Source organism: Salmo trutta, chromosome 13 (assembly GCF_901001165.1).
Source record: "Salmo trutta chromosome 13, fSalTru1.1, whole genome shotgun sequence".
Classification (NCBI taxonomy): Eukaryota; Metazoa; Chordata; class Actinopteri; order Salmoniformes; family Salmonidae; genus Salmo; species Salmo trutta.
The window spans coordinates 63,848,975-63,869,083 of record NC_042969.1 but is presented as its reverse complement, the minus strand read 5'-3'; the positions used below and the strand labels follow the sequence as shown (position 1 = coordinate 63,869,083).

The following is a 20,109-nucleotide window of genomic DNA, read 5'->3' as shown; positions in this document are numbered from 1 at the left end:
TCCGGCCTACAGTGTAGCCATATTCAACAGCAGACCTGGGTTCAAATAGTATTTGAAAATCGTTCAACTATATCTCAACTCTTCAGTAATGCTCTACTCTCTCCTGTTCAATAGGTTATGGTAACCTGGGTGCTGGTGGTGCTGGTTATAATCCAGGTGAGACTGACTGTCCTGCTGTAGTTTCTGTAGTTTACTGTAGTTAACTGTGAGGTTTCATCCTCATGTTCATAAACTGGTAAAAATGCACACACATAGGTAGCAGGATAGTGTCACCTCACTAAGACTCACTCTCAAAACACTGTGATGAAAAGACTTCTCTGACAAGTCAGGCATCGCAAGACTAGCATGGCACATATCATGTCTTCATATGGTTAGGATTATGTTAACACATTGGCAGGGTTTTGACTATGTTTAGGATTATACTTGGAAGTGTATCACCAAGGTTGTGGAACTTTCAGCATCCCCTCCTCTCCCTCGCTGTTTGGGATGAGTGTTATCACACTGGTCCAGCAGTGGAGAGACTGCTCTCTGCCTCAGGCCCCACGGATACTGACTAGTCAATGCCTGCAGGCTATTATCCACCAACCATTGGTCAAATATTCCCTGACATAGAGAGCAGAGCATCCCACAGGACAACATATTGCCTGTTTCACGTGCTATCACATATGGTACAACTTTGCTAATACTGTATGCAAATGTTGTTACCCAAGGAGAATTCAGCACCATTAGCCTTTTGATGAATCCTGTAGCTAAATTGTTTGAATAAACACACTGGCCTGGTAAATTTGCATACACCATGCATATGACCTGATACTATCTCTCAGTTCATAGTGCATGTTGTAATTTGACTGGTTGTGTTCTGGGCTCGGCCGTTGATTGTTGAGGAAAAAGCAATGCTTAAGTTAAGTCTGAGGCCAAAGCTGCAGTAGGGTACGTAACCCTGTCTAAATGTAGACTAGTATATACAATGTATACAGTATAAGTAGTGTTGTTGTTGTTTTGTTCATTTTTGCTGTGTTACCCTTGCAGGTGCTGGTGCAGTCCCAGGTTACGGAGGTGGCTACCCACAACAACGGGGCTACCCACAGCAAGGTGGCGGCTACCCACAGCAAGCCTACCCGGGTAACGTGTATAACCGCTATATGTGATAATCAGATTCACTGTGTGTACAGTATGTGTACATAAACATGGGGTTGTTGTTGTTACAGTATCTCTTATGTATAGCGTATGTGGATGATGGTCATTTTCCATAAAGGTTATTTCCTCTAAGGAGCATGTTTTGTATTGTGGACCCCAAGAACCATCGTGAACACTGACTGTGCCATATATCAGTGGCAACTACCACAGAGACAACAGCACAGAGCCATTTATCATCTAGAGAGACAAAGGGAAAATGAGAAAAACAGCTTTTAGCTGTTATAGCTTTTTATAGAGAACGGGATGTTGTGACCCAGGAACTATAAAGATAAAAGTAGAACAAAAAGAGCTTGTGGTTTGAACCAAATTTGATAGATGTGTTCGATTTATTGTATTTGTTCATATTTGTTCATCTTTACTATCCAGTGAAGATAGCGGAAGCAAGGGCATTCACTTTGAGTTCCCCTTTGTAAGCATGCCCCAATCGTTCACTTACAGTAAATGTAGAAAAGTGTCGATTGGCCGTAAGTTTAGACTTTTGACAAACTTGACATAACTTTGCAAAACTGAGTTAAATACTAAGAAATAGTCGCCAACAGTTATTTCAAGGTCAAATAGGCTATCCCCTCAACAGAACCATCAAGAGAATAGCTGTCAATTAAACCTGACCTATTATCCTGACCACATATGCCCCCTGGCAACAGGGGTTTGAGCCTTGTCTCAGCCACCCTCTGCCTATGCCCCTACTATCTGTCTCCCTCTCTACATTTCCAGCTGAACTGTAAATCCAAAATATAAAATAAAAACAGCAAAAATTCAACCTGACTCAGAGCGCTGGTGGCTCTTTCACTGCCCATGATTATTGTCGACAGACAAGTATCCCACAACAACAGACAGACAGCCCTCAGGCCTGTTGCTTTCCTATTAGAGCTAACCAGAGAAAGAGAGAAGGGAACTGATCTAGAGAAAATTGAAAGGAACAGCCAACTTCCCCATACCCGGTTTAATTTCCCCTAATTAAATGAATGGAGGGAGAACATTATGTGCTCTATGCACTTAATTGGTTATGAAAATAATCATAATTATTTTTTGATTGAGGTGGTGTTGGGAATGTTGGTCCCTTTTTCTCTCTCTCTCTCTCTCTCTCTCTCTCTCTCTCTCTCTCTCTCTCTCCCTCTCCCTCTCTCTCTCTCTCTCTCTCTCTCTCTCTCCCTTTCTCTCTCTCTCTCTCTCTCTCTCTCTCTCTCTCTCTCTCTCTCTCTCTCTTAGCGTAGTCCCTAGTTGCTAGTTACTCTCACTTTTACTGTAGCTTCTGTGAATTCGATAGCTACTCTGACCATGCAAATCAGGTATTAATGTTTTACTACCATGGTGCAAATATTGCCCACTTACACAGAAAACATCAAACACTCCTGGTAACCTCCTCAATTTACAGGTTAAAATGTAAAAGTCCCAATTCCAATTATTACTGATGATATAGAGTTAACTTGAATTGTCAATGACTTTTGTCTGGCAACATGATGATGATATCTAGCATTATATCTGAAATGAACGTAATCTCTATTAGGGGCTTTTTTCTTTTAACATGTAAATACCGTTCATTTCCAATGTCTTACATTTGACATGATAAAAATAATAATTGAATTCAGGATGTCTCAATGGTGTGACCACCCTTGGGAATAATGAATTGGTTTCTAGATGACTCGATGAGCTCTGCTGCGTATTCCTGTCTGAAAAGCAGACTGTTTACTGACAAAACGGATACAGATGATGAATGCTATTTGGCATCAGTGAACGCTTTACCCTTGCAGTGTGCTTCTTTACTATATATCTATTAATTGTTTACTATTTGTTTACAAAGACAGTCATGAGACCAAAACATGGTATTTTGCTATTGCAGTATTAGTAAAAGCATGTGGTTGTTACTCTATCAGATAATGCACAACCATAATCATACTTTCTTGAAAAGTCTCTACATTTTGTCTTACATAAATTCCAAAGCACGTCATCATTACATGGGGAAAATTCCCTTGTGATTATGTGATGTCTGCTGTTTCCTAATCAGATTGATAGTGTGCTTATGACTATACCTGTTTTGACTGAGAAAGTACTGAGAAATCACCCATACTGATCATTCTAGTTCATGACGCACCAAAACACGGGCACTTTCCATTGGTTATCTATCTGACCAAGTGTGTTTTGGTTGCTTTGTGTGTTCCAATGCACAATGAAGAAAGGGTCTTCAGCTCACTCACCCTCTATCTAAAAACTCTCTGATCAAAGTTCTTCAAGATTCTACTACATTGTGCTATATGAAACATGAAACACCCTTAGCAAAAATCATCTCATTCCTTCCAAACTCCAAATCCTTTTTCTTAAATGTAAATGTTGTCTGTTTACTAGGAGCATATGGAGCAGGCCAGACGGCACCATTGACTCCTCAACAAGGTACTGGTGTCTTCCTTCTTTCGCTTCTTGAAAAGTAACTGTTGTCCTACTCAGCCAAACGTTACACCACACAGGCAGGGCAAGGGGGGGAAGATTTGCTTGAAATAATCCGATTTTCTCCTGCACCTGGTACATTTCCTATTTTATTATAATCAGTCAGTTCTTAGCGGAGGACGACGTCACATTATTTGGATGAGATTAGAATGAGAGGATGGGGGGTGATAGAACAGTGAGTACTTGTCAGTGCAGATGGTGTACCAACCAGTGTCTAGTGGAGTCTGATAATCTGAATTTTCCTGAGCACAGGGAAGATTACTGAGGGTGGGATTATGTTTCAAAAAGCAAGGCAGCTTTTTCTCAGCTAGTTTAATAAAACCTATGACAGGTCAGGATTTAGAGGATTTGATGTGCTACTCCAGTAGTGCTGTGCTGAAATTGGGTGGACAGTCACTGTCAGTCTATTTCTGTAGTGCTGCACCAGAGGAGGCTGGTGGGAAGAGCTATAGGAAGATGGGCTCATTGTAATGGCTGGAATGGAATAAATATATGGAACAGAGTGTTTGATACCATTCCATTTATTCCATTCCAGTATTTGCAATGAGCCCATCCTCCTATAGCTCCTCCCACCAGCCTTCTCTGTCAGCGCATATGTTTGCTAAGAGCACACAACTGTATACTGGCACTGCCAGGGGAGAAATTACCCAGCATATGTTCTTGACTAATTGGAATCCACTTTTTCAGCTATATCTTAACTCTTATTACTTTTAGTAGATTTTTATTTATTTATTTTATTTCACCTTTATTCAACCTGGTAGACTAGTTGAGAACAAGTTCTCATTTGCAACTGCGACCTGGCCAAGATAAAGCGTAGCAATTCGACACATACAACAACACAGAGTTACACATGGAATAAACAAAACATACAGTCAATAATACAGTCGAACAAAAGAAAACAAAAAGTCCATATACAGTGAGTGCAAATGAGGTAAGTTAAGGCAATAAATAGGCCATGGTGGCGAAGTAATTACAATATAGCAATTAAACACTGGAATGGTAGATGTGCAGAAGATGAATGTGCAAATAGAGATACTGGAGTGCAAAGGAGCAAGATAAATACAGTATGGGGATGAGATAGGTAGATAGATGGGCTGTTTACAGATGGGCTATGTACAGATGCAGTGATCTGTGAGCTGCTCTGACAGCTGGTGCTTAAAGTTAGTGAGGGAGATATGAGTCTCCAGCTCCAGAGGTTTTTGCAGTTTGTTCCAGTCATTTGCAGCAGAGAACTGGAAGGAAAGATGACCAAAGGAGGAATTGGCTTTGGGGGTGACCAGTGAGATATACATGCTGGAGCGCGTGCTACGAGTGGGTGCTGCTATGGTGACCAGTGAGCTGAGATAAGGCGGGGCTTTACCTAGCAGAGACTTGTAGATGACCTGGAGCCAGTGGGTTTGGCGACGAGTATGAAGCGAGGGCCAACCAACGAGAGCGTACAGGTCGCAATGGTGGGTAGTGTATGGGGCTTTGGTGACAAAACGGATGGCACTGTGATAGACTGCATCCAGTTTGTTGAGTAGAGTGTTGGAGGCTATTTTATAGATGACATCACCGAAGTCGAGGATCGGTAGGATGCGCAGTTTTACAAGGGTATGTTTGGCAGCATGAGTGAAGGATGCTTTGTTGCGATATAGGAAGCCGATTCTAGATTTAATTTTGGATTGGAGATGCTTAATGTGAGTCTGGAAGGAGAGTTTACAGTCTAACCAGACACCCAGGTATTTGTAGTTGTCCACGTATTCTAAGTCAGAGTCGTCCAGAGTAGGGATGCTGGATGGGCGGGCAGGTGCGGGCAGTGATCGATTGAATAGCATGCATTTAGTTTTACTTGCGTTTAAGAGCAGTTGGAGGCCACGGAAGGAGAGTTGTATGGCATTGAAGCTCGTCTGGAGGTTAGTTAACACAGTGTCCAAAGAGGGGCCAGAAGTATACAGAATGGTGTCATCTGTGTGGAGGTGGATCAGAGAATCACCAGCAGCAAGAGCAACATCATTAGTCATAAGACTTACACTCATACAGGTCAGTTTTTATATAACTATTTAAAACTTTCACATGTTTATACTTATCACAATAATGGTCTAAATGTCTAATCTACATTATGCCAAATGATGTGCTATTGCCAATTATCTGTGCTAATACAGTATCATAAATTATGACTTGTTATCAATGTAGGCCCCTTTATGGTGCATAGATCAAGTAGTATTCCCATTATATTACACACATACCTCTCACACTTCTGAGTACAGCCTGCACCCTACTGTAGGATACCTGCAGTTCAAATCAATACATTTGTAATAGCTGAGAATTATTCATTAACACTATTGATTTGCAGTATCTGTTGCAGTCGCAACACAAGTGAATATCAATAGCCCCTCTGTATTTAGCATATGTGGACAGCCAACCTGTTAGTGTTCGCTAGCCAACCTGTTAGCGTATGCTAACTGACTCACCAGGCTTGCTGGGGCTCTTGGTTGCAGTGGTCAAGCAACAGATGTCCATAAAGTTTACCCATCTGTGCAGTGTGGTTAGAAAAACACAGTAGATTTGCTCAGGATATTACTTGCCAACACTGTAAAAAAATAAAAAAATAAAAGTTAATCAAAGGTGTTTTTGTGGTCACTAACTTTTTCCGCAGCTAAAGCAGCCAAGTATGGCCCACTCCAGAGCTTCCTTGGTGGAGCAGGAGGAGGAGGCTACAGACCAGGTACGATAAAACACACACACATCCTCTGGCATGTGACCAAAACAATTCATAAATCTGCTTCCGAACCAAGTAGAAATGCATGAATCCAAACCGTCTTTCAAATGCATGCATTTCAAATATCCTCTCTTCCAATGTGGTTTCTGAACAGGAGGAGCTGCTGCTGGATGCCAAAGCAAATACTGTGGAAGGCGGAAGTAGAGGATGTTCTTGAGAAGAAGTTGAATCTCAAGAAACAATGGTGCTACTGCATTATCTAGAATGTACATTTTATATGCACAAAATCCCCCATTACAGTATGTAAAGATATGTTGTACTTTATTTGATATTTTTTATACAAACCCACCGACCCAGACTTTTGCACACATTTGATGTGACTTAGTGTTATTGATTGTGCCTTTATCGTTACAGTGGTCATGGTGTTCCTCATCTCTTACTGACATGCCTGCGGTGCTCCCCTTTTAGTAGCTATACTCAGTAGTTGTGTGTGCATGCATGTATGTGGACGTGTTTGCGTGGATGTGTGCCTATGTGGCTGTGTGTACGTGTGCACTTGCACGTGTTGCCATAGATGTGTGCGTGTTTGGGTAGATAGGAGAATGTGAAAGATTCTCCAGCTATAGAAGCACCAGTTCTGTAACTGTACATCCCTCTATTGCAGTATCCCCAATTGCTTAGTGTCTGTGTGTACCAAAGTTGGAGATCTTCACATACTGACACGTCAAACTAAGGGTTGAGCTTCAAGAGGTATGGTTGGTAAAGTGCTGATACACTTTGGCCATGTATCAGAACTGCCTCCTCTGGTTTTCTATCATCTCTGCTGCTATTTATAGCCCTGGGTGAAATAGCAGTGGCATAGCGGGTGTGTGTGGGCACAGGTTTCACAGTCCATCTGCCATCAGTAACTATTTTAAGTGCCATGGTTTAAGTAGCCTATCTTCAGCCTTCTTACCTTGATTTCCGCCAAACTTGTGAAGTATGAAGAGCAGGTTTTGCTCTGAATGTGGGAAAGCTGATGACAATCAATCCAAAGGTGTTCAAAAGATTTTTAGGGGATCTTTAGTGATATTCATATCATACATTGTGTCGGTTTGTACCAATCCTTTGAAATGCGGTGTGTTTTGTTTCTTAAATGATTTGTATGTTTTTAGTTTTTAGAAATGCAGGTTTTACAAAAATGTAAAAGTAAAACTGAAATCCTTTCGATACTGCTCTGGCATGTATTGTACATTATGTATGTATGACATGAACATTTTGTTTTCTTAATTATGTATAATTTTTCTGGTGTCCAAGATTAAGTGCCTAGAATGTTATGCATATCTGGAATCATTCTAGTTTCACATGCAGTTATAGTTTAATTTATGCAAATTGTCTCTCATTATTCAAGTTTCAAATGTTTCTGGTCAGAAAAGTAGACGATCTCCAGATTTGTGTAATCTAGAATAACTCCGTGGTGCTTTTTATGAACTGTGTGAGCCGCTCCTGTCAGGGGCCGCTGCCCTGTGCCGTGGGATAGTGTTCATCTGATTTAAACAGAAAAAGATTAAGGAATTATGGGGTTTTGCACTTTTTAATTTTCACTGCACATTTCACTTGTGCCCAGCAATACCGGCCTTTTATTTGCTTCAGTAAAATAACGAAATAAAATGGTTTTAATGAATACACATTTGTGCCCAGCATCAGCGTTTTTCCGTCTGCACCAACATATCAAAATGAATCAATGGCTCAAATGTTATTCAAGAACTTTAAAATGGCTGAAGGTAGGCTAGTCTTTTAATGCAACTAACCTATTCCAGCCTGCTCTCATAGACTAGATGATACAGCTCTTATTTCTGTGATGGGTGCACTGCGCATCCCTTCCTCTCCCTGCCCTCAGTTGCTTGTGCTTTTGCTGCGCAGACAAATATTCCAGGGATTGTTGTCGGTTGGCCAACCCATAGCTTCCTCTCCCCTGCCTGAATGTTTTAATTCGCCCATCCTCTCTTCTTCGAATGAATCGCAGAATATCTTTCGAAGTAGTGTCAAGCTGTAAGGGGCGTCCAGCGGGCTGCATATACACACACACAACACTACTACACCGGTTATCTGTTCATCAGAGGCAGGCTCTCATAGAGCTCCGAGTCGGAGAGTGAATGAGGTTGATGCTGTTCTGTTGTAACTGGAAGGACGAACGAATGGGAGAGGAGGAAGGTGAGTTCAAGTTTTCGATACGCAGTTTTTCTCTGGAACGACGATAGCGGGTGTCTTGAAACGTGTCAGGGCAGGAGATGTTATTAGAGCGAGTGTAGTGAATCCTTCATCGCACGATAACAGAGATGCTACACTGAATTCAGAATAAACAACACAATAGATACATTGCTTTATGGTGTTTTTGGAGGGTGAGATTGATGACATGTATTCTTTGAGAATGATCAATAAAGAATGTCCTTGTTTTGCTGCAATAACACAAGTAGGTAGTCGTTCTGTTTTATTTCCGAGTAACACAAGCCCGCTGCATAATGATAACACGGCCGGGATGGCGTTTAGAAGTATAATCATATGAGTATTACAACTGTTAATGTTTTGGTTAGTTCAATCTAATTTAAATACAAATGACACGGGACAGTGAAACCACAGCACTGCTCTGACCCACAACAACACAACTTCAAAACTGATAGTAACACTTTCCTTGAAATAATCAATACCCTTTCTTGGCATTCCATTCCTGTGAATCCACGACCTCGTTTAGCCTAGTTGCAATGTAACTAGTTCCACTGATACTTTAGCTAGCTCACTAGCCTATATTGTGGAAGTTGAATATACAAAATAATATAGCCTACAATATAACATTTGTGAAAAAGGATAGGTAGGAAACTTGTCTTTGCGTGCCTAAATATCAGATTGGACAATGTTGTTACTGGGTCCTCACAGGAGGGGTAATCGACCAGAAATTCCTTTGCAAGATCAGGTTTCCATAGTAAGATCAACTGGAGCATTAAACTGCTCTTCCACAAATTGTCAAAGTAATGCCACTAGAAGGGTGTACAATTACTAGTAGGCATATTCCTACTAATGCAGGTTCACTTAACAGGTTGTTGAAATCAGATTTTGTTCAGAGATGAAAATGGTATGCAATGGAAACAAACAGTTGACTCACTGTGTCACTTGGGCCTTGCATTGCGTGACACTGACACACAGCATTAGGCCTGATAACCAACAATGATGAGACAGCCTACAGGGAGGAGGTGATGGCCCTGGGAGTGTGCTGCCAGGAAAATAACTTCACACTCAACGTCAACAAAACAAAGGAGCTGATCGTGGACTTCAGGAAACAGCAGAGAGAGCACCCCCCTATCCACATCGACGCAACAGTGCCTCTTCAACATCAGGAGGCTGAAGAAATTGGTTTTGGCACCTAAAACCCTCACAAACTTTTACAGATGCACAATTGAGAGCATCCTGTCGTGCTGCATCACCGCCTGGTATGGCAACTGCACCGCCCGTAACCGCAGGGCTCACCGGGGGTGGTGCGGTCTGCCCAACGCATCACCGGGGGCAAACTACCTGCCCTCCAAGACACCTACAGCACCCAATGTCACAGGAAGGCCAAAAAGATCATCAAGGACAACAACCACCCGAGCCACTGGCTGTTCACCCTGCTATCATCCAGAAGGTGAGGTCAGTACAAGTGCATCAAAGCCGGGACCGCGAGACTAAAAAACAGCTTCAATTTAAGGCCATCAGACTGTTAAATAGCCGTCACTAGCACCTTAGAGGCTGCTACCTTATATACTTAGACTTGAAATCACTGGCCACTTTAATAATGGAACATTAGTCACTTTAATAATGTTTATAATGTTTACATATTTTGCGTTACTCATCTCATATGTATATACTGTATTTTACTCTAATGCTGCTACGACATTGCTCATTCAAATATTTATATATTCTTAATTCCATTCCTTTACTTTAGATTTGTGTGTATTGTTGTGAAATTGTTAGATATTACTGCACTGTTGGAGCTAGAAACACAAGCATTTTGCTACACCCGCAATAACATCTGCTAAACATGTGTATGTGACCAATAACATTCAATTTGATTTGATTACAGAATGTTTAGCTCATATCAGCGTGAATGACTGCACCTGAACTCGAGTGTCACCCTTTAGCAGAGCTGAGTAAATGTGTGTGCATCCATACAAGTGTGTGTGTGTGTGCATGCACATGCATAATATTTGTGTGTGTGTGTGTGTGTGTGCGTACGTGCGTGCGTGCCTGCCTGCCTGCCTGCGTCTATGTGAGTTGTGACAGAGACAGGGCGTCTGACTAGTGCTGCTGACTCCATGTATCTGTGTATCAGTTTGTGATGGACTGGAGTCTGGCCCTCTTGAGACGCAACACCAGCGGTCGTCAGGGAAAGCAGATCTGTCAGAGAGAGGCTGGGAGAGGGCCATTAGTGCAGAGTAGATGTGTTGGCCAATACAATCAATACAACTACTCCTGCGCTGACTTCCTAATATTGAACCACTGCAGGGGAAGGGACCCATTACCTAGAAAATATCTTGTGTGTGTCCCAAATGGCACCCTATCCCCTTTATAGTGCACTATATTTTGGAAGTTGAATATACATAATACTGTCAATGACTTAGGGGAGGCATATTATATAGCCTACACTATAACATTTGCGAAAAAGAAAAGCTTGACCAGATATTTCGCTGCAAGATCAGGTTTCCATTGTAAGATCAGCTGGAGCATTGAACTGCTCTTCCACTAACTGCCAAAGTAATGCCATTTAGAAGGTAGTACAATTACGGTAGTCACTGGAATGCATTTCAATTAACAGGTGTGCCTTGTTTAAAACTAATTTGTGTAATATCTTTCCTTCTTAATGCATTTGATACAATCAGTTGTGTTGTAACAAGGTAGGGGTGGTATACAGAAGATAGCCCTATTTGGTGAAAGACCTAGTCCATATTATGGCAACAACAGCTCAAATAAGCAAAGAGAAACAACAGTCCATCATTACTTTAAGACATGAAGGTCAGTCAATCCGGAACATTTCAAGAACTTTGAAAGTTACTTTTAAGTGCAGTCGTACAAACCATCAAGCGCTATAATGAAACTGGCTTTTATGAGCACCACCACAGGAAAGGAAGACCCAGAGTTACCTCTGCTGCAGAGGATAAGTTAGAGTTACCAGTCTCAGAAATTGCAGCCCAAATAAATGCTTCACAGAGTTCAAGTAACAGACACATCTCAACATCAACTGTTCAGAGGAGACTGTGTGAATCAGGCTTTCATGGTCAAATTGCTGCACAGAAACCACTACTAAAGGACACCAATAAGAAGAAGAGACTTGCTTGGGCCAAGAAACACGGGCAATGGACATCAGACCGGTGGAAATCTGTCCTTTGGTCTGATGAGTCCAAATTTTAGATTTTTGATTCCAACCGCCGTGTCTTTGTGAGACGCGAAGTAGGTGAAAGGATGATCTCCGCATGTGTGGTTCCCACCGTGAAGCATGGAGGAGGAGGTGTGATGGTCTGTGGGTGCTTTGCTGGTGACACTGTCAGTGATTTATTTATAATTCAAGGCACACTTAACCAGCATTGGTACCACAGCATTCTGCAGCGATTCACCATCCCATCTGGTTTGCGCTTAGTGGGACAATCATTTGTTTTTCAACAGGACAATGACCCCACACACCTCCAGGCGGTGTAAGGGCTATTTGACAAAGAAGGAGAGTGATGGAGTGCTGCATCAGATGACCTGGCCTCCACAATCCCCCGACCTCAACCCAATTGAGATGGTTTGGGATGAGTTGGACCGCAGAGTGAAGGAAAAGTAGCCAACAAGTGCTCGGCATATGTGGGAACTCCTTCAAGACTGTTGGAAAAGCATTCCAGGTGAAGCTGGTTGAGAGAATGCCAAGAGTGTGCCAAGCTGTCATCAAGGTAAAGGGTGGCTACTTTGAAGAATCTCAAATATAAAATATATTTTGGTTTGTTTAACACTTTATTGGTTACTACATGATTCCATATGTGTTATTTTATAGTTTTGATGTCTTCACTATTATTCTACAATGTAGACAATAGTAAAAATAAAGAAAAACCCTTGAATGAGAAGGTGTGTCCAAACGTTTAACTGGTACTGTATATAACCAAGTTGTCATTACTCATTGTGTATTTAATATTACTTTTTTATTATTTTGTAATTTTCTTTCTCTCTGCGTTTTTGGGAAGGACCCGTAAGTAATCATTTCACTGTTAGTCTACACCTGTTCTTTACAAAGCATTCATGGTGGTTTGAATTATTACTTGTTAAACGAAATCTCTTTCTCTGAGCAGTTATATTATTATAAAAGAACACAATTTCCCAAGTTATTTGTTTTTTACAATATAGCTCAGTATTTGTATTTTTTATTTCATACAGTCACTATTGGTCATCTTTATCAATAGCGTCAATAATTTCGGACCCCACTGTATCTAGGTGTACGTCCCAAATGGCACCCTATTCCCTTTTATAGAGCACTCGTTTTGTCCAGGGCCCATAGAACTCTGGTCAAAGTAGTGCACTATATAGGGAAGTGTTTCCCAACCCTGGTCCTTGAGCACAACAGTACACCTTTTCATTGTAGCCCTGGACAAACACACCTCCTTCAGCTCATTGAGGGCTTAATGATTAGTTGACAAGTTGAATCAGATGTGCTTGTCCAGGGTTACAATCAAAATGTGTACTGTTGGGGGTACTGGAGCACCAGGTTTGGGAAACACTGATATAGGGAATAGGGGCCATAGGTCTCTGGTCAAATGTAGTGCACTATATAGGTAATAGGGTGCCATTTGTGATGCAGCCAATAACTTTTTAAGGGCTGCCAAGACCTCTGGAATAAGGTTGAATGGACTCACTGAACCCTAGAAGGCAGTGACAAATGACATTGACAAATGTAAAACGAGGAAACTGATTCATGAAGATCCGAGTACTTTGTGGCAGCTTTCTGACTCTTGCTCGCTGTTCTCTCTCTCGTCTCGCTCTGTCAATATTTCTCTCTCTCTGACTCCCTCTAACTCCTTTGCTTTCTCCCCTCTTTCTCTCTCAGATGAAACTTTCCATTGCTCACATATGAACATAATCTTATGTTGTGGTTCATCTTATTCATCCTATACAAATAAATAGTCCTTTTTTTCTGACACCATGTTCCTGTGTTATTACTACATCCACACTTTTCTCATTCTGGATTTATAGTGGGAAAACACATGCTCTTGTGCTCATTCTAAACACACACACAGACCTACATCCTCCCACAAGTAAAAGCAGAGTAGAATACATTAATGTGGTTCATCTGTGTTAATGCACCGCTCCAAAGCTCTGCTTCTAAGAACTGTAGTAAAAGAAAAAAAGCCACATTTGCATGCCCCTGAAAATATCCCACATTTTTAACACTCAGTTTATCTAAAATGAGGATAATTTCCCTCCATTATGAGATTGGGTGATTTTGTGCCTTGAAGCTACTGAAGGTCATTTGATGAAAACTATTTTTAGCTGTCTAACTGGTGCTATGGTTTAGTTTGTATAGAAAGTATTTGTGTCATTTGGCGTCAACAGTAATCTTACATTATTATGTTTGTCTGGCAATGACGTGCATTGAAGAAAAAAAAATTAAGTTAACCAGAAATAGAGTTGAAGACTCGCTTTTGAGTACTTGTCGGGCTTTTTAAAGCATTTTCCACTGATCTTTGATCAATAATATATTGACATACTCCATCACCAGTAGTGATAAGTATTCAGACCCCTCGATTCTTTTCACATTTTGTTATGTTACAACCTTATTCTAAAATGGAATAAATTGTTTTTTTCCCCCTCATCATTCTACACACAATACCCCATAATGACAAAGCAAAAACAGGTTTACATTTATTTTTTGCAAATTTATAAAAACTGAAATATCACATTTACATAAGTATTCAGGCCCTTTACTCAGTACTTTGTTGAAGCACCTTTGGCAGCGATTACAGCCTTGAGTTTTCTTGGGTATGACGCTACAAACTTGGCACATCTGTATTTGGGGAGTTTCTCCCATTTTCTCTGCAGATCCTCTCAAGCTCTGTCAGGTTGGATGGGGAACGTTGCTGCACAGCTATTTTCAGGTCTCCAGAGATGTTTGATCGGGTTCAAGTCCGGGCTCTGGCTGGACCACTCAAGGACATTCAGAGACTTGTCCAGAAGCCAACCCATGCATTGTCTTGGCTGTGTGCTTAGAGTTGTTGTCCTGTTGGAAGGTGAACATTTGCCCCAGTCTGAGGTCCTGAGCGCTCTGGAGCAGGTTTTCATCAAGGATCTCTCTGTACTTTGCTCTGTTCATATTTCTCTTGATCCTGACTAGTCTCACAGTCCCTGCCGCTGAAAAATATCCCCACAGCATGATGCTGCCACCATCACGCATCACCGTAGGGATGATGCCAGGCGTTCTCCAGACGTGACGCTTGGTATTCAGGCCAAAGAGTTCAATCTTAGTTTTATCAGAACAGAGAATCTGGTTTCTCATGGTCTGAGAGTCCTTTTGGTGCCTTTTGTCAAACTCCAAGCGGGCTGTCATGCCTTTTACTGGGGAGTAACTTCCTTCTGGGCACTCTACCATGAAGGCCTGATTGGTGGAGTGCTGCAGAGATGGTTGTCCTCCTGGAAGGTTCTCCCATCTTAACTGAGGAGTTCTGGAGCAGTGTCAGAGTGACCATTAGATTCTGGAGCCCTTCTCCCCAGATTGCTCAGTTTGGCCGTGCGGCCAGCTCTAGGAAAAGTCTTTATGGTTCCAAACTTCTTCCATTTAAGAATGATGGAGGCCACTGTGTTCTTGGGGACCTTGAAGGCTGCAGAAATGTTTTGGTACCCTTCCCCAGATCTGTGTCTCGACACAATCCTGTCTACGGGCAATTTCTTCGACCTCATGGCTTGGTTTTTGCTCTAACATGCACTGTCAACTGTTGGACCTTTATATAGACAGGTGTATGCCTTTCCAAATCATGTCCAATCAATGGAATTTACCACAGGAGGACTCCAATCAAGTTGTAGAAACATCTCAAGGATGATCAATGGCAACAGGATGCACCTGAGCTCTTTTTCGAGTCTCATAGCAAAGGGTCTGAATACTTATGTAAATAAGGTATTTCTGTTTTTTATTTTGTATAAATTTGCAAACATTTCTTAAAAACATGTTTTCACTTTGTCATTATGGGGTATTATGTGTAAATTGAGGAAAAACAACATTCATTTAATCAATTTTAGAATAAGGCTGTAACATAACAAAATGTGGAAAAAGGGAACGGGTCTGATTACTTTCCGAATCCACTGTATATGAGCCATGCAAACTGTGAAGCTAGCACACATGTTGTCCTTTGATCTGTCCACTAACTGTGTGTGTGTGTGTCATGTATTACAGCTGGCAGAAGCTTGCCCGTGTGTGCGGGATGCAGACAACGGATCTATGATGAACAGTATCTCCAGGCACTCAACAATGACTGGCACACAGTATGCTTCAGGTGAGTGCTGCTTAAACAGTCTCCTCTCACTGATCAGTCAGTCTCTTCTCCTGTCAATCTTTTGACAGACAACTGATATTCATGCTACTTGTCTTATTCATAATGACCAGTTTTGGATTTGTTTTTGACAGAGAAATTAGATCTCTGTTTTTTCAGGTGACATTATTGCTCTACATACATCCTTCTAAACTCACTACATTAGTAGGTTATGTGTATGATTCTACTGCAATGGCACTTTTTAGCATTCCAGTACTAACTAAACACGCTCCCACTTCCTCCTCAGATATTTACCCAAACTTGACTGATTATTCCAGTCAACCACACCTGTTTGATGTCTCTCCTTGGGGGCTTGCTTGGAATGCTTATTGATCCAATCACAATATTGAACACAAATATCTTCCACTGCTAAGGAGTGCTAGCTATCGAGCGTGTCTGTAACATTACAGTGTGTCAATGTAAACTTCAAGGTGGGCTTTGAACCTGTTTGGGCACATGCTTGCAGTTTTCTACCTGTTTTAACCTCCCACTTTAAACTATCCCTTTTTAAGACCTCGTAAGTTTTGTATTTTTTTTAAATTGAAAGTGGAACTGATAGCATTTTAGCAACATGAAATCTCTTAGCATATGTAATTCCCAAACATTTGAAGGTATTTTTGCATCCCGAATGGAGGCAGCAAACAATGTACCTAGCCAGCTGTGATTTACAACATGATGGCAATATTGATGGGACTAAAAATGCATCTATTGGGGAATTATATTTGTCATGCATTGAACTGCATTAATCTATTCTGCCAACAATGCCTACGTCATTACGTCATGTAATGTTAGGTTGGTTATTGAGTTGGTTTTGTAGCATAAACTGATTATTTTTGACCAATTATTATGATTGTCTGTTTGTTTCATATTTGCAAAGTAGTTAACGCTGTCCATTCCACTTTAGATAAGTCGTAAGCTTGTGAGAAACCACTCTCCCTCCTTCCCTTCATTCCTCACTTTCTCCCTCCCTCCTTCCAATAGTATTAGAATAAAAAGTATTACAGTAATAACTGTAATGATCCAGGTTTTTTTGGTTTTGGTGACAAGCTTTCTGTTAATTGGTTCTCTCCCAATATCCCATCATGCCTGTATTTGGTCAGTTGTTTCTGTTTGACATCAGGGAAAAGACTGGAGTCTTACCTGGAGACTATCTGCACAACAACAACACTCTGTTAGTCAAATGGATCCAACCCTGTGTGTGTGTGTGTGTGTGTGTGTGTGTGTGTGTGTGTGTGTGTGTGTGTGTGTGTGTGTGTGTGTGTGTGTGTGTGTGTGTGTGTGTGTGTGTGTGTGTGTGTGTGTGTGTGGTATGTGTGTCCAACTGTACACGTCCTACTGTAAATACCCAATTATCAAGACACCTTTATGAGATGAGGAGAGAATACAGACATGGGGATGACCTACACTTCACACCTTCAACAGCATCAACGGATCTGTAAAATGTCAGTAAACCACCAGTAGCAACTAGCGAACCATGACGTCCATACACTCTTTCTCATCTGCTCCCTTCGGTTGGCTGTCACTCAACGCTCTGTCGTCCTTATAGTTTCCAGAGTAGCTCAGTGCTGAGGCTCACACACACACATAGTGTGAACAGACTTTTAATGGGATCTTTATCAGTACAATGCATGGAATCCAATACTAGTCTTTCTTCACCCATTTTAAATCTAGTGCGCTAGATCTTTGGTTTATCTCATGACCCTTTGTCAAATGTTCATACTTGTAGCCAGTATGATGGAATGATGTAAGCTCTATAGAATAAGTTACATGATAGAGAATCCAGGTCCTTGGAGTTCAGTATGTGAGTTGTAATGTCTATCAACCCTCTCTCTGGTCATAGGATGTGTCTGCCTCCATTATCAGACATTATCCCTCCCCTGTCCTCCCTCACACTGACCTCCTCATCACTGACCAGAGGTGGAAAGAGTACTGAAATACATTTTACTCAAGAGGAAGTGAAATTACTGGTGTAAAAAAATAACCCTAGTAAAAAGTAGCTAATTTAAAATAGAGTTACTTTTAAAATAGCAACATTGACCTTGATAATGATCTAATTTTGCTAAGGTTACCTGAACGTTGTTACACATGATCTTTTCCGTGCCTTGTATTGAAAAAGGAAGAGAGGAAATGAATGTACAGTTGAAACTAAGTTCATTTATTTTCTGAGTTGCAACAAGGCACATCTGTATGTTAAAAATACATTATTAACATTTCAAAAATAAATCAAACATACAAATCAATACATATTTATTGATAAATAAAAAAGCAATACAAAATGAAGTGCATAAACAATAAATCTGCCAGAATTCAATATACAATATTCAATCCCTCATTCACCCCTCTGTTACTTGTCCATGGGACTGGCAGACATTAACTCACTCACCCATTCACACTCTTTCTCTCACTCACTCCCTCTTTTCCTCACTCACTCACCTCACTCTCAATTGCCCTCTTTCACTCGCTCACCAGTGATGTAAAAAGTACTGAAATATCCTACTCAAGTAGAAGTACTGTTATTTTAATGAAATTTAGAAGTCAAATTACTGACTTTAAAAAATACACAAAAAAAGTACACGTTCTCAGAAAAGCTACGCAATTACAGTAACGAGAGTAGTTGTAATTAGTTAATCTACACCCCATCACTGACCTAAACTTAACATGGCCACAGAACCTCCCTCCGCCCAATGATGCTGTTGTTCTATATGTACAGTATGTGATGCAACAGACCATGACAAACATCAGCCCTCCCGGGTTGTCTAACTCCCCTTTATACTGACTAGCTCATTCATTCAGGGGCTGGTGAAGTTGTTTTACTCTGCTTGAAAACTAGACCGTTTTTCCCAGAAAGTAGTGTGCCCGCTGGAGATTGGGATGTTATTAATAGGACACTGCCTGTTGTTGTCGTCTTGCTTACATAATTGCTTCCACCCTTTCTCTTTAGTTTATTTTCGGTTTTACACTCTCTGTTCTTGGGTTGACAAACCTAGTTTCCGGAAGCAGGAGATCAGATCAGCCTGTCAGAGGATATCTTTGATATGTTTCTCATTTAGAAATCATTAAAAATGACCCACACAGGCACTGTTATTACCTTGTTCTACCACCGCTTATTAACCTCATAAGTAGACCATTTTGGGCCGGTTTCCAGGACACATATTACTGGATCTTGGAAACTGGCCCATATTGCTAACTATACCATGCACGTGTAGTTGTTTTGTTGTGCTATATGTATGGGCTATACATGCACATAGGTTTTGTCACAGCATATGATCTGTGCCCATTTGAATTCCTTTGCTGGTAGTCTGCAGTGTCATCCATTAGTCAGATGCTGTGTGTTTAGTCTGAACTTGGCTCTCTCTCCCTGTAAAAACTGTCCCCTGTATCCTCTATCTACTGTCCTCACTCTGCTAAGTCTGCTAGTGGGGTTTCTCTTGCCTGGGTGCTTGGTGTTGCGTTAGTGACTCACAGCACTGCTGGATGACCCAACGGGAGATCTGAGGATGAGGACATCTGGGTCACTAGAGAGAGGCATAAAGGGTTTTGGAGTTTTGTGTGTGTGTGTGTGTGTGTGTGTGTGTGTGAGAGAGAGTCAGAGAGTATACAGATGGGCCGGAGATGAGAGGGAGAGACACATCTGGCTACTCCACAGTGCTGGCTTTCGATAGGAGGGGGTAGGGTGTGTATGTTCATAATATGTTTGTTGTGAAGAGGCTAGGACAGAAAAGAGGTCACATTTCTCTCACACTTGGTGAAGCGCCGAATGTAATTCACACCTGATCCCCGTGTGGGTGGAATGTAAGAACTCCTTCAGTCTCTACTGAATGTTACTTTGAGAAGACCTGGCTGTCATCGACCCGTTGGGACATACAAGTCAGATACACGTTTTACCACTACTACAACTGTGTAACTTGTGGCTTGTCAACTTCCATACACTGCCTTTCTGACTTGCATTTCTCTTACCTTTCCTGTCTTCCCTTCACTGTCATTTCCGTTCAATAACACCACAAATAAAATAAAAACACTAACTGCTTCCTTCAGATAGAATAGCTAAGGGTTAACATGCATGCTGTCACACATTCTAATTCTCCCTGTCTGTCTGGAATATGGAGGTAATAGATTTCTGATCCTTCTCCTTGGGGAGGGAGGGATTGTCATGGTAAAGGAAAAAAGGGGGAGTTAAGATGGCTTTCCAGATCGGAGACGTCTATGGAAAGCCGC

General features: G+C 41.3%; 2 protein-coding genes across 2 annotated transcripts in view; both read left to right on the top strand.

The window, feature by feature from the left end:
* LOC115206290 (elastin) overlaps nt 1-8,007 on the top strand; it is an 87,253-nt gene extending 79,246 nt beyond the window's left edge. Inside the window, exons 60-64 of the mRNA XM_029773075.1 lie at nt 115-156; nt 1,030-1,122; nt 3,541-3,585; nt 6,278-6,346; nt 6,495-8,007. Coding sequence (XP_029628935.1) covers nt 115-156; nt 1,030-1,122; nt 3,541-3,585; nt 6,278-6,346; nt 6,495-6,544 — 299 coding nt within the window. The 3' untranslated portion in view covers nt 6,545-8,007. The remainder of the gene's footprint in view (nt 1-114; nt 157-1,029; nt 1,123-3,540; nt 3,586-6,277; nt 6,347-6,494) is intronic.
* Nucleotides 8,008-8,103: 96 nt separating this feature from the next.
* Nucleotides 8,104-20,109, top strand: part of LOC115206291 (LIM domain kinase 1) — a 75,557-nt gene continuing 63,551 nt past the window's right edge. Inside the window, exons 1-2 of the mRNA XM_029773076.1 lie at nt 8,104-8,533; nt 15,759-15,858. Of these exons, the coding sequence (XP_029628936.1) occupies nt 8,476-8,533; nt 15,759-15,858 (158 nt within the window). The 5' untranslated portion in view covers nt 8,104-8,475. The remainder of the gene's footprint in view (nt 8,534-15,758; nt 15,859-20,109) is intronic.